The 14,735-nt window shown below is 44.5% G+C and overlaps 1 protein-coding gene across 1 annotated transcript in view; it reads right to left on the bottom strand.

The window, feature by feature from the left end:
• Positions 1–3,539: 3,539 nt before the first annotated feature.
• Positions 3,540–14,735, bottom strand: part of dmtn (dematin actin binding protein) — a gene marked incomplete at its 3' end in the record, with an annotated part of 17,896 nt that continues 6,700 nt past the window's right edge. Inside the window, exons 6-16 of the mRNA XM_080477492.1 lie at positions 12,092–12,200; positions 6,952–6,996; positions 6,688–6,822; positions 6,490–6,584; positions 6,244–6,346; positions 6,011–6,060; positions 5,634–5,679; positions 5,410–5,417; positions 5,140–5,205; positions 3,782–3,862; positions 3,540–3,653 (exon numbers count right to left, since the gene is read on the bottom strand). Of these exons, the coding sequence (XP_080333618.1) occupies positions 3,540–3,653; positions 3,782–3,862; positions 5,140–5,205; positions 5,410–5,417; positions 5,634–5,679; positions 6,011–6,060; positions 6,244–6,346; positions 6,490–6,584; positions 6,688–6,822; positions 6,952–6,996; positions 12,092–12,200 (852 nt within the window). The remainder of the gene's footprint in view (positions 3,654–3,781; positions 3,863–5,139; positions 5,206–5,409; positions 5,418–5,633; positions 5,680–6,010; positions 6,061–6,243; positions 6,347–6,489; positions 6,585–6,687; positions 6,823–6,951; positions 6,997–12,091; positions 12,201–14,735) is intronic.

Raw genomic sequence — 14,735 nt, forward strand, 5'->3', positions numbered from 1 at the left:
TTTTAAAATTTGTCAACTGAACTTTGAACTAGTTTGTGTAAAACTGAACTTTCCCGATACGAGTAACGATATGAGGTGTTCACTGCACCTGTAATAATGGTGTGTGCGCGTGTTGCATTCAGGTTACGGTGAGTTTAAGGTAAAAACAAAGCAAAGCTGCATGTTTTTCTCGGATTTATTGGATTCGTTCACACAAAGGGACAGAAAGAAGACGAGAGGACGCAGGCGAGACCAGAGGGTGGTGTGCGTGCGTGTGTGTGAGTCAAAGAAACTATATGTAACCATGTTTATTGTCAGAGTGGTGTCACGGCAGCAAACTAGTTAAAATACAATCGTCCAATAAATAAGTGTGTAATTTTACAATCAGCTGTTTACATGTTTGAGTCACAGAGGAGAGCCAGCGGTCCGTCTCCGACGATCTTTGAACGCACCATGCCGCAGAGTAGGTCCGTGAACGCAACGCAAAGCAAAGCGACCACACGAGGCACGAGATGTAAGATTCACCAAAAACACAATAATTCAACTTAATCATAACAATTAACCAATAATAATAGAGAATTAAACGTTTTAAATTATAATTAAACAAATGTAATGAATAAAAGAAATTTGACTTCAAATGTACAAAAGAATAAAAATGCTTTAAATAGACATGAAACATGAAGTAAAAAAAAAAACATGAACAACGTAAAAGCACAAACTGATGAAAAAATATTGTACAATCAACTAAAATTAGCATGAATTATGCAAAAATTGGTAAAAAGAAAAAAGAAAATGAAGATTGAATTATTAGAACTAAAGAAAACAAATCAACCAAAACTTGCATTATTGACTAACAGACAGCTGAAAACTACACAATCAACCAGAAATAAATACATCTGATGTTTTGTATTTCTTCTTTGATTTGAAACTCAACTTTATCGTGCCTTTTTGTGTTTGTAGAAACTAAAGAAACGTTTGTTTGAGCCTGTGTCACTTGTTTCTCTTCAAAACCTTTTAAAACTCGTTTTCTTTAAACCTGTTTGAGTTTTCAATCCGTTTGACTTTAATGGAGTTTAGAGTCTGGGCGCCCTCTAGTGGACTCCAGATGAACTGCAAGCAGTCTGATTCATCCACCACAGACTCGTTTCAGTCAAATTCGAGGTTTGGAGGAGAGTTTCACACTTTGGGACTTTATGCTGTTAAAGACACATCAAACCAAAATAAATAAGGAAAAATTAACAATAGAAAAGGTTTGATGCACCAAGAAACAAATGACAAAAGCCGACCAAAAATAAAAGACAAAATCGAACCAAATCGAAAGTAAAAAACGGTAAAAAAAAAACTGGTGGCAGTAGTGAGTCACTATCGGCGAAGTTGTTTGACTCACCAGGTCCGTCCGAATTGTCCCTCCTGTCTCCTTCTCTGTCCACTTCTCCTTCACCCCGGAAGTGTTTAGTGTGGCGGCCATGATGAGGACTGTCTGAATTCTCAATAAGCAAAGGAAAGGAGGCTGGTTGCTTCCTTTAGAACCTCCTTTAGTCTAGGAACCACTGATGCTTCCTTTAGAACCTCCTTTAGCCTAGGAACCACTGATGCTTCCTTTAGAACCTCTTTAGTCTAGGAACCACTGATGCTTCCTTTAGAACCTCCTTTCGCCTAGGAACCACTGATGCTTCCTTTAGAACCTCCTTCAGCCTAGGAACCACTGACGCTTCCTTTAGAACCTCCTTTAGCCTAGGAACCACTGTTGCTTCCTTTAGAACCTCCTTTAGCCTAGGAACCACTGATGCTTCCTTTACCAAAGGAGACCAGCTCATGTTCCCCCACAATTCCTTGCGGCGACAACATTTAAAGGAACCCGCTCATCGGAGCGTTCAGGGAAACTCAGGATGACTGAAAAAGGAGCAGATCATGTAAGTTACCAAAGCAACAATCTGCCTAGAACCACTTGAAATCATCTAGAACCCAGATGAACTTTCTGTAGTTCATTTTCAGAAACTTGTAGTTCTTTCCTCACCATGGCAGACGTCACTAACTAGAGCCGCCGTCGCTTTATTATGACGTCACTAAGTGAAAGTCTGACTGCCTCACCACCGTGATCTCCTTTACTAACTCCTTTAGGAAGCCTCCTAACACCTTTCACTAACTCCTTTAGGAAGCATCCTAACACCTTTCCTTAACTCCTTTAGGAAGCCTCCTAACACCTTTCACTAACTCCTTTAGGAAGCCTCCTAACACCTTTACTAACTCCTTTAGGAAGCCTCCTAACACCTTTCACTAACTCCTTTAGGAAGCCTCCTAACACCTTTACTAACTCCTTTAGGAAGCCTCCTAACACCTTTCACTAACTCCTTTAGGAAGCCTCCTAACACCTTTCCTAACACCTTTAGGAAACCTCTTAACACCTTTCCTAACTCCTTTAGGAAACCTCCTAACACCTTTACTAACTCCTTTAGGAAGCCTCCTAACACCTTTACTAACTCCTTTAGGAAGCCTCCTAACACCTTTCCTAACACCTTTAGGAAACCTCTTAACACCTTTCCTAACACCTTTAGGAAACCTCTTAACACCTTTCCTAACTCCTTTAGGAAACCTCCTAACACCTTTACTAACTCCTTTAGGAAGCCTCCTAACACCTTTACTAACTCCTTTAGGAAACCTCCTAACACCTTTACTAACTCCTTTAGGAAGCCTCCTAACACCTTTAGGAAACCTCTTAACACCTTTCCTAACTCCTTTAGGAAACCTCCTAACACCTTTACTAACTCCTTTAGGAAGCCTCCTAACACCTTTCCTTAACTCCTTTAGGAAGCCTCCTAACACCTTTACTAACTCCTTTAGGAAGCCTCCTAACACCTTTCACTAACTCCTTTAGGAAACCTCCCAACACCTTGCACTAACCCGTGACATCATCCTGGGGTTAAGGTAAAGTCCATAGATAAGGAGACAGGAGGGACAATTTGGACGTACCAACTGTCTTTTCTTCACTTGTACCAATGACGGACCGGACATAGGAGTGACCCACTGCACCCCCTGGTGGTTACAGGTTGTATTGCCCCAGTATTGCGAGCTTCAGGACGTTGCAGCGCTTAATGATTTGGGAATTATTTTTGAAAGTCTCAAGCTAAAGTGTGTTTTGAAGCTTTAAAGGCTTCAGGAATGTTCAAGAAGGAAAATGTTTTCATCTGATTTGAGAACAATCGGAGGAACGTAGAAACTCTGAAGCTGCAGATTAAAATAGATGAACTGAACTTTAAAGCGCTGGCCTCCCCTCCTGCTCTGATCGGACTCTACCAGGATGAAGACGGTAACAGGTGCATTATTGGTAACATCAGTGTGTGAGTGGAGGTTAGTCAGAGTTAAAGGGTTAATCAGGACCAGCCTTCATTAAACTCTGTCTGATCCGCAGGGGGCGGGGTCAGGGGATGGGGTCAGTGCATACCCAGGCAGGTGATTGATTAGTTTAGAGGGAGGGGGCGTGTCTAATGCTTGCTGATTGGTTATCAGGTGTTTTCTCCTCCGCCTCCTTCAGTATCTGGTGGTTGCGAGGTCACTTCCTGTTAGAAAAGCGAGGCTTTTTTCTTCAGTTCGTTTCGTCTCCATAACGACAGGCGGTCGAACTCCGCCATCGGCATCCCGAAAAGACGCAGGAACTCGTCAGGAGCCAAATGCCGCTGGAAGCAGAGCAGACGAGTCGGTTAGACTGGTGAACTGGGTTCAACTGGTTAGTCAGGCTCTACTGGTTAGTTAGGCTCTACTGGTTAGTTAGGCTCTACTGGTCAGTGAAGCGGTTGCCTCTCACCTCCAGTCGGGTGCGGTCGACTCCTGGCGGCAGCTTGCAGCGCCCCCTGTGGGTCACTACCAGGGACTCGTAGGGAAGAATCTGAAGGAAGGAACAAACGTTCACACTTACGAGTGTGTTAGTGTGTTACTAATAATGATGCATTGGTTTTATATAGTGCTTTTCTTGACACTCAAATATTACATTATTCATTCCCTCCATACTGGATGGTGTAAACTACGTATGTAGCCACAGCTGCTCTGTGGCAGACTGACGGAGGAGAGGCTGCCATTTTGCGCCATAGGCCCCTCCGACCACCTCCAACTCTCACACTGCATTCACACAGGAAGTTTGGGGTTCAGTGTCTTGCCCAAGAACACTTCGGCATGTGGGCAGGCAGAGATGGGAATCGAACCTGTAACATTTGGATTGGGAGATGACCACTCTCCTAACAGAGGCATGCCGCCCATTTTAGTGTGTGTTACTGTGCTTCACAGTGTGTTACAGTGTGTGTTACAGTGTGTGTTACAGTGTGCTACAGTGTGTGTTACAGTGTGTTACAGTGTGTGTTACAATGTGTTACAGTGTGTGTTACTGTGTGTGTTACAGTGTGTGTTACAATGTGTGTTACAGTGTGTGTTACTGTGTGTGTTACTGTGCTTCACAGTGTGTTACAATGTGTTACAGTGTGTGTTACAATGTGTGTTACAGTGTGTGTTACAGTGTTACAGTGTGTGTTGCAGTGTGTGTTACAATGTGTGTTACAGTGTGTGTTACAATGTGTTACAGTGTGTGTTACAGTGTTTTACAATGTGTTACAATGTGTGTTACAGTGTGTATTAATGTGTTACAGTGTGTGTTACAGTGTGTTACAGTGTGTGTTACAATGTGTTACAGTGTGTGTTACAGTGTTTGTTACAATGTGTTACAGTGTGTGTTACAATGTGTTACAGTGTGTTACAGTGTGTGTGCTACAATGTGTTACAGTGTGTGTTACAGTGTTTGTTACAGTGTGTTACAGTGTGTTACAATGTGTTACAGTGTGTGTTACAATGTGTTACAGTGTGTGTTATAATGTGTTACAGTGTGTGTTATAATGTGTGAAAGTGTGTTACAGTGTGTTACAGTGTGTGTTACAATGTGTTACAGTGTGTTACAATGTGTTACAGTGTGTTACAGTGTGTGTTACAATGTGTTACAGTGTGTGTTACAGTGTGTTACAGTGTGTTACAATGTGTTACAGTGTGTGTTACAATGTGTTACAGTGTGTGTTACAATGTGTTACAGTGTGTGTTACAGTGTGTGTTACAACGTGTTACAGTGTGTGTTACAGTGTGTGTTACAGTGTGTGTTACAGTGTGTGTTACAGTGTGTGTTACCTTTTGCTCCAAGATGCTCGGCAGAGAGTTTCCTCGGTCCATTCGCTCCCTGCGAGCTTCTCCGTTCTACACAAACACAACAACACATTCTGCACTCAGAATACAGCCACACACACACACACACACACACACACACACACACACACACACACACACACACACACACACACACACACACACACACACACACACACACACACACACACACACACACACACACACACACACACACACACACACACACACACACACACACACACACATACTCACCTGAGCAGCTGTAACACAGACAGAGGATCAGGGTGTGAGAATCATCACATTACAAAACACAACAATGTCAACAACATATAGTTAAACTTGATTTTGTTGTTTCAACACATGTGAGTTTATTCATTAATCTCTCACAGCACTGGGGTAATTTGACTCCAGCATCACGCAAGCATAACAGACATTGAAAAAAGTATTGTCGTCATGGCAACAGGGGCAGCTCGTACCTGATTGACCTTTCTCTGAGTCCGTGGAAAACTCTGCTGACTGCATCTGGAACACACACACACACACACACACACACACACACACACACACACACACACACACACACACACACACACACACACACACACACACACACACACACACACACACACACACACACACACACACACACACACACGCTACTTGTTTGATCACAGAAGTTATTTCTATAAACATGAACAAAGTTGCTTATTGGTTAGTTACTGTAGACAAAAAATACTCATGTTGTGGTGAACTAACTAGTTAGTCTGTGGGAGGAAGATGCTCTATAATCTGGATGTTAGAGGAGGGAGATGCTCTATAATCTTTCATCTTTGAGTCTGCAGGTTGAACTTACTCTGGTCAAGCCGGAGCGTGACGGAGATTTGGAGGCGCTCGCTGACAAACCTGAAGGTCAGAAAAAAGAATAACAGAGTGAGGAGGAGGAGGGGGAAAAGGAAGAGGAGGAGCAGCAGGAGAAGGAGGGTGAGAAGGAGGATGAGGAGGAGGCAGATGAGGAGGAGCAGGAGGAGGAGGAGGAGGAGGAGGAGGAGGAGGAGGAGGAGCAGCCAGCAGGAGGCGCTGTCTTACTACTGTGCATGTGCGTCCGGTCCGGTAGAGACTGCGTCTTCCTCCTGAAGCTCACTTTCTCTTTCTCCTCCTTCAGGATCAATCGACCCAGATTGGATTTAATCTGCTCTCACACACAAACCAAATTACCTGCATCACTTACCTGCTCGTCAATACAGTCAATCACTGACACCCCCCCCCCCCCTCCCCTCTCCCCACCCCCACCCCCCTCTCCCCACCCCCCCCCCCCCCCCCCCACTCTCAGACCTTGTCCAGCTCCTGTTCCTGCAGCGTCTTGGCTTCATCAGTCAGATCCTCAAACTCGTCTTCCTCCTGCAGCTTCTTCTTCCTCCACTCGATCTCTGTGACATCACAGTTGTTAGTTAATGCGTGCGTGCGTGGGTGCGTGCGTGCGTGCGTGCGTGCGTGCGTGCGTGCGTGCGTGCGTGCGTGTGTGCGTGTTACCCATGGTGGCCAGCGATGGGGGGCAGGGCCAGTACTCGGTCTCGATCTTGGACGGTTGGTTTGGGTCGGGAGGCTGAGCTGCAGGAAACTTAGCCGACTGAACGACGCCGCGGTTTTCTGGAGGTTTGTTCACGTCTGAGAGAGAGAACAGGATGAACACACACACACACACACACACACACACACACACACACACACACACACACACACACACACACACACACACACACACACACACACACACACACACACACACACACACACCTTGTTTGTAGATGGGGGGCTTCCTGTAGATGTTGGTCCCATTATCTGATAAAAAAATAAAAGACCTCGGGTCAGTTTGGCTGTCAAGTTTAACTCAGGTTTAAGTCAGGCTTAACACAATATCTGGTCTTACCTGCAATTTCTATTAAAATAATGAAAACATATTTTTTTACCACAGTTAAGAACAGAACCGTTTCACAAATCTGGAGAAATTCTTTAAACGTGTTGTGAACCGGGCCGTGGCGATGAGAGCGCCGGATCCTAACCACGAGACCAGAGAGAGGTAGGACGCTGGATTGTCTCTTATCGAGATAACTTCATGGATTAACTCTGGTTTTCTCTTATCCAGGTAACTTCAGGATTAACTCTGGTTTTCTGTACTACGACGCTGGTTCACTTCTCACCAGGATAAATCACCGTGGTAACTGACTCTGAATGTCCTGCTCCAGAGCAGGATATGTTCTGGGTAAGATCACAGTGAGTGTAAAGCTCCGCCTCCTGACCAATCAGAGCTCTTGGAAAATGCCCCGCCCATTCTTAGACGATGGTGATTGGTGGACGGGTTCAAGTGAAACTGATTGATCAGCGGACGGGCTGTCCGTTTATATCACTGATGAATTAATCTGCTCTAATCTCACCAGGTCAGCATTAACAAGTCAGGATGGTTCTGGCTTTGGCTGCAGCAGCAGTGTTGCTTTGAGCTGCTAGATGAGTTGTAATTCTTCATAATCTCAGAGATTAACTGCTCCTTCAGTAATCTGTAAACTGCTCTGCAGGATTTCTCTGTGTGTGATTGGTCAGACGCTGCAAACTCCGCCCCTTTCATGTCAACGCACACAGGTAGGTCTGGGTTGAACCTGCTTCATGGTAACGGTGATCAGGATCGCTCACGTCTCTGGATAAGGTAACCAGGAAACAGAGAGAACCTGGATATGTTGATCAGAGAGGAGTACAGGCGTCCGTCTGAATTGTCCCTCCTGTCTCCTCCTCTGTCCACTTCTCCTGAACCCCGGAACTGTTCTGTGTGGCGGCCATGATGAGGACCGTCTGAATTCTCAATAAGCAAAGGAAAGGAGGCTTGTTGCTTCCTTTAGAACCTCCTTTAGCCTAGGAACCACTGATGCTTCCTTTAGAACCTCCTTCAGCCTAGGAACCACTGATGCTTCCTTTAGAACCTCCTTTAGCCTAGGAACCACTGACGCTTCCTTTAGAACCTCCTTTAGCCTAGGAACCACTGATGCTTCCTTTAGAACCTCCTTTAGCCTAGGAACCACTGATGCTTCCTTTAGAACCCCCTTTAGCTTAGGAACCACTGATGCTTCCTTTACCAAAGGAGACCAGCTCATGTTCCCCCACAATTCCTTGCGGCGACAACATTTAAAGGAACCCGCTCATCGGAGCGTTCAGGGAAACTCAGGATGACTGAAAAAGGAGCAGATCATGTAAGTTACCAAAGCAATAATCTACCTAGAACCACTTTAAATCATCTAGAACCCAGATGAACTTTCTGTAGTTCATTTTCAGAAACTTGTAGTTCTTTCCCCACCATGGCAGACGTCACTAACTAGAGCCGCCGTCGCTTTATTATGACGTCACTAAGGGAAAGTCTGACTGCCTCACCACCGTGATCTCCTTTACTAGCTCCTTTAGGAAGCCTCCTAACACCTTTACTAACTCCTTTAGGAAGCCTCCTAACACCTTTACTAACTCCTTTAGGAAGCCTCCTAACACCTTTCACTAACTCCTTTAGGAAGCCTCCTAACACCTTTACTAACTCCTTTAGGAAGCCTCCTAACACCTTTCACTAACTCCTTCAGGAAGCCTCCTAACTCCTTTAGGAAGCCTCCTAACACCTTTACTAACTCCTTTAGGAAGCATCCTAACACCTTTCACTAACTCCTTTAGGAAGCCTCCTAACTCCTTTAGGAAGCCCCCTAACACCTTTCACTAACTCCTTTAGGAAGCCTCCTAACACCTTTACTAACTCCTTTAGGAAGTCTCCTAACACCTTTACTAACTCCTTTAGGAAGCCTCCTAACACCTTTCACTAACTCCTTCAGGAAGCCTCCTAACTCCTTTAGGAAGCCTCCTAACACCTTTCACTAACTCCTTTAGGAAGTCTCCTAACACCTTTACTAACTCCTTTAGGAAGCCTCCTAACACCTTCCACTAACTCCTTCAGTAAGCCTCCTAACTCCTTTAGGAAGCCTCCTAACTCCTTTAGGAAGCCCCCTAACACCTTTCACTAACTCCTTTAGGAAGCCTCCTAACACCTTTACTAACTCCTTTAGGAAGCCTCCTAACTCCTTTAGGAAGCCTCCTAACACCTTTCACTAACTCCTTTAGGAAGTCTCCTAACACCTTTCACTAACTCCTTTAGGAAGCCTCCTAACACCTTTCACTAGCTCCTTTAGGAAGTCTCCTAACACCTTTCACTAGCTCCTTTAGGAAGTCTCCTAACACCTTTCACTAACTCCTTTAGGAAGTCTCCTAACGCCTTTCACTAACTGCTTTAGGAAGTCTCCTAACACCTTTCACTAACTCCTTTAGGAAGCCTCCTAACTCCTTTAGGAAGCCTCCTAACACCTTTACTAACTCCTTTAGGAAGCCTCCTAACACCTTTCACTAACTGCTTTAGGAAGTCTCCTAACACCTTTCACTAACTCCTTTAGGAAGCCTCCTAACTCCTTTAGGAAGCCTCCTAACACCTTTACTAACTCCTTTAGGAAGCCTCCTAACACCTTTCACTAGCTCCTTTAGGAAGTCTCCTAACACCTTTCACTAACTCCTTTAGGAAGCCTCCTAACACCTTTACTAACTCCTTTAGGAAGCCTCCTAACACCTTTCACTAGCTCCTTTAGGAAGTCTCCTAACACCTTTACTAACTCCTTTAGGAAGCCTCCTAACACCTTTCACTAACTCCTTCAGGAAGCCTCCTAACTCCTTTAGGAAGCCTCCTAACACCTTTCCTTAACTCCTTTAGGAAGCCTCCTAACACCTTTCACTAACTCCTTTAGGAAGTCTCCTAACACCTTTCACTAACTCCTTTAGGAAGCCTCCTAACACCTTTCACTAACTCCTTTAGGAAGTCTCCTAACACCTTTCACTAACTCCTTTAGGAAGCCTCCTAACACCTTTCACTAACTCCTTTAGGAAGCCTCCTAACACCTTTACTAACTCCTTTAGGAAGCCTCCTAACACCTTTACTAACTCCTTTAGGAAGCCTCCTAACACCTTTCACTAACTCCTTCAGGAAGCCTCCTAACTCCTTTAGGAAGCCTCCTAACACCTTTACTAACTCCTTTAGGAAGCCTCCTAACACCTTTCACTAGCTCCTTTAGGAAGTCTCCTAACACCTTTCACTAACTCCTTTAGGAAGCCTCCTAACACCTTTACTAACTCCTTTAGGAAGCCTCCTAACACCTTTCACTAGCTCCTTTAGGAAGTCTCCTAACACCTTTACTAACTCCTTTAGGAAGCCTCCTAACACCTTTCACTAACTCCTCAGGAAGCCTCCTAACTCCTTTAGGAAGCCTCCTAACACCTTTCCTTAACTCCTTTAGGAAGCCTCCTAACACCTTTCACTAACTCCTTTAGGAAGTCTCCTAACACCTTTCACTAACTCCTTTAGGAAGCCTCCTAACACCTTTCCTTAACTCCTTTAGGAAGCCTCCTAACACCTTTCACTAACTCCTTTAGGAAGTCTCCTAACACCTTTCACTAACTCCTTTAGGAAGCCTCCTAACACCTTTCACTAACTCCTTTAGGAAGCCTCCTAACACCTTTACTAACTCCTTTAGGAAGCCTCCTAACACCTTTCACTAGCTCCTTTAGGAAGCCTCCTAACACCTTTCCTTAACTCCTTTAGGAAGCCTCCTAACACCTTTCACTAACTACTTTAGGAAGTCTCCTAACACCTTTACTAACTCCTTTAGGAAGCCTCCTAACACCTTTCCTTAACCCCGTGATGTCATCCAGGGGTTAAGGTAAAGTCCATAGATAAGGAGATAGGAGGGACAATTCGGACGTACCCCTCCGCCTCTGAGGTGTCCAACCTCAGTCCTCCAGGGTCCCTGTCCTGCAGGTTTTAGCTCCTCCCAGTTGCAACACACCTGATTGTAATGAGGGGCTCCTTATTGGGCTTTTTCACCACCTTGGTGATGACATCATCATTGATTCAGGTATGCTGAAGCAGGGAGGAACTAAAACATGCAGGACAGGGGTCCTCCAGGACAGGGGTCCTCCAGGACAGAGGTCCTCCAGGACAGAGGTCCTCCAGGACCGGAGCTGGATACCTCTGCAATCGACCACCAAGGAACCAAACATAGAAGCCTTACTACAGCCTTACCTCCATTTTTTCTCTTTTGTCTGCAATTTTGACTATTTGGAGGTCTTAAGCCAGGTTTAAGCCATGTTTAGCTCAGGTTTAAGTCAGGCTTAGCTCAGGTTTAAGACATGTTTAAGTCCATTTTAAGCCAGGTTTAGCTCAGGTTTAAACTATGTTTAGCTCAGGTTTAAACCATGTTTAGCTTAGACTTCAGTCAGGTTTAGCTGAGGTTTAAGTCAGGTGTAGCTCAGGTTTAAGCCATGTTTAGTTCAGGTCTAAGCCAGTTTTAGCTCAGGTTTAAGCCAGGTTTAGCTCAGGTTAAAGACATGTTTAACTCAGGTTCAAGCCATGTTTAGCTCAGGCTTAAGCCAGGTCTCGCTCAGGTTAAAGCCATTTTTGACTCAGGTTTAAGCCATTTTTAGCTCAGGTTAAAATCAGGCCTTCCTCAGGTTTAAGCCATGTTTAGCTCAGGTTTAAGCCAGTTTTAGCTCAGGTTTAAGCCATGTTTAGCTCAAGTTTAAGTTAGGTTTAGCTCAGGTTTAAGCCATGTTTAACTCAGGTTTAAGTCAGGCTTAGCTCAGGTGTAAGCCATGTTTAGCTCAAGTTTAAGCCAGGTTTAGCTCAGGTTTAAGCCATGTTTAGCTCAAGTTTAAGTCAGGTTTAGCTCATGTTTAAGCCATGTTTAGCTCAGGTTTAAGCCAGTTTTAGCTCAGGTTTAAGCCATGTTTAACTCAGGTTTAAGCCAGGTTTAGCTCAAGTTTAAGTCAGGTTTAGCTCATGTTTAAGCCAGTTTTATGGGTCTGATCCAGTCACCTGGCCGGTGGAAGTGCTGCAGGTTGGCGCTGATCTTGCGTTCTGCCTGCAGTTGAAGCGACGATCCTCCAGGGGAGCCGGTGTCACTCTCTGCTTTGTGAAGCTTCACCTGAGACACAGACACAGACGAGTTACACCTGTTGACCAGGTGATCTGCTGACCAGGTGATCTGCTGACCAGGTGACCAGATGACTTGTTGACCAGGTGACTTGTTGACTCGTTAGCTGGTTTATCACTTCCAATATTTTGACTTTTACTTCTTCATGTCGTAATAAACACTGTTTGTACCAGTGGTGGCTGGCCACTAGAGGGCGCCAGGGGGCTGCCCTCTATTGGATCAAGAAGGATTTTTCTTTTTTTTTTAATAAAATATACTTATATACTGTAATTCTGTCGAAATTTGTTTATGCCAACAAACTAATAATGGGGTCTGAACTGTATTCGCTTCATTTTCTATAGATAATCTTCAACAAAAGAGAGGATTTCTTGAATTCTCTGGTTCTAGTGTGTGTGAGCAGAAGAAGAAGCCCCAAGAAGGCGGGACTTAGTAGCGCTCTAACCAGTTACTGATTAACACCAGAGTGACTGACAGGAAATTAAACCAATCAGCATCATTTCATGTCTGAGACTTCGCCCCTGGTTTAGTGATTGTCGGTTCTGGTTTGTTCTCGCGTGTTTCTACACTGTAAATTCTAACATATAAATAAATGAAAAAAGATGATTTAACCAACCTGTTGAGAACTTTTTAATAATTAAGTAGTAATTTGGGGTTGGAAAACTTGCTTAACTTGATGTATCCCATTCTTTCAGGCATGCGTAGATACTTTTATCCCGCACTGTGTCCCCCACTGTGGCCCGCACTGTGTCCCGCACTGTGTCCCCCACTGTGTCCCCCACTGTGGCCCGCACTGTGTCCCGCACTGTGTCCCGCACTGTGTCCCCCACTGTGGCCCGCACTGTGTCCCCCACTGTGGCCCGCACTGTGTCCCCCACTGTGGCCCACAGTGTCCCGCACTGTGTCCCCCACGGTGTCCCGCACTGTGTCCCGCACTGTGTCCCCCACTGTGGCCCGCACTGTGGCCCGCACTGTGTCCCACACTGTGTCCCGCACTGTGTCCCGCACTGTGTCCCCCACTGTGGCCCGCACTGTGGTCCACATGGCTCGGTTGGTAGAGCGGTCGTCTCCCAAGTGGAAGGTTGCAGGTTCAATTCCCATCTCGCCCACAAGCTGAAGTGTCCTTGGGCAAGACACTGAACCCCAAACTGCCTGTGAGTGGTTGGTGGTGGTCAGAGGGGTTGATGGTGCACATTAGCAGCCTGTCCTCCGTCAGTCTGCTCCAGAGCAGCTGTGACTAGATGTGTAGTTTACACCATCCAGGATGGAGGGAATGAATAATGTGAAGCGTCTTGAATGTCCAGCAAAGTGTGAGATAAAACCGATGCGTTAATAAGATGAATGACTAAAGATAAGCTTGCAGTTACTTTGCAAACTCAAATCTAAATTCTTTAATTTGTTTGAATACTGCAAACCCACAAGAAGTAATTTAATCAAATTTAACTGAGCTAAGTGAACATTAACTAGTTTTTATAAGGCAACAAGTTTGCATATTTTTGTTTAATTAAAATCAACATATTTTTTATAGTGTGCGAGATGTTGAGATGAAGACAACAAGCAGCGAGTCTCTGGTTATTAACTCTGGTTATTAACTCTGGTTATTAACTCTGGTGATTAACTCTGGTGATTAACTCCGGTTATCAACTCTGGTGAGTAACTCTGGTGATTAACTCTGGTTATCAACTCTGGTGAATAACTCTGGTGATTAACTCTGGTTATCAACTCTGGTTATTAACTCTGGTGATTAACTCTGGTGATTAACTCTGGTTACTAACTCTGTCACGTCTCTTCTAATTTGCTGTTTGGCTGAAAAGCTGCAGGTCAGGTTCAACTTTCTCCATCATATCTTAAATTCAGACAGAAATGAGTTCAGAATTTTTCCAATGTGTCCAGGTTTGTTAATGTTTATAAATGTTTAGATATGATCATATTTATTCAAACTGAAATTCTAAGAGCTTAAATAAACTGTTTATTTAGCTATTATTTGTTTTGAGGTTTCTTTCAGAACATTCTAAAACGCTTTGAAAGATGATTGATGTGTTGTTTGAAAATAAACCTGATATACCTTTAGTTTTCCCTAAACTCAGACTAACTGTCATTCCCAGTAAATCAGCAACAAAACACATTTTCTAAAAGGGATTAATGAAGCTTCTGCTCATATTTGTTTACTAGTATGTTAATAAAAGAGTCTTAATAAGTGTCTCTAGTCACGAGCTGTTTAAAAGAACTAGAATGTATGTGGTTTATAAACGTACTGTAGATAAATGAACAGGAGCGTGCGGTGGTGTTCCAGTCGGGGCCAGCAGTAACACCCCCCCCCCAACCCCCACCCCCACCCCCCACACCCACCCCCCCAAGAAAGTATTGTTGCCTGTGTCATACAACCACTACAACATTATGTCCTACAGTAAAAACACAATTAGAATCCAATGTGAGGCCTCGAGTATGCAGAAGTACTTTATCAATACCAAGATGACAGCTGATCAACAACCACAACACATCGGGTGGGGGGGGGGGGGGGGGGGGGGG

This window comes from Lipophrys pholis (assembly GCF_963383615.2).
Source record: "Lipophrys pholis genome assembly, chromosome: 12".
NCBI lineage: Eukaryota > Metazoa > Chordata > Actinopteri > Blenniiformes > Blenniidae > Lipophrys > Lipophrys pholis.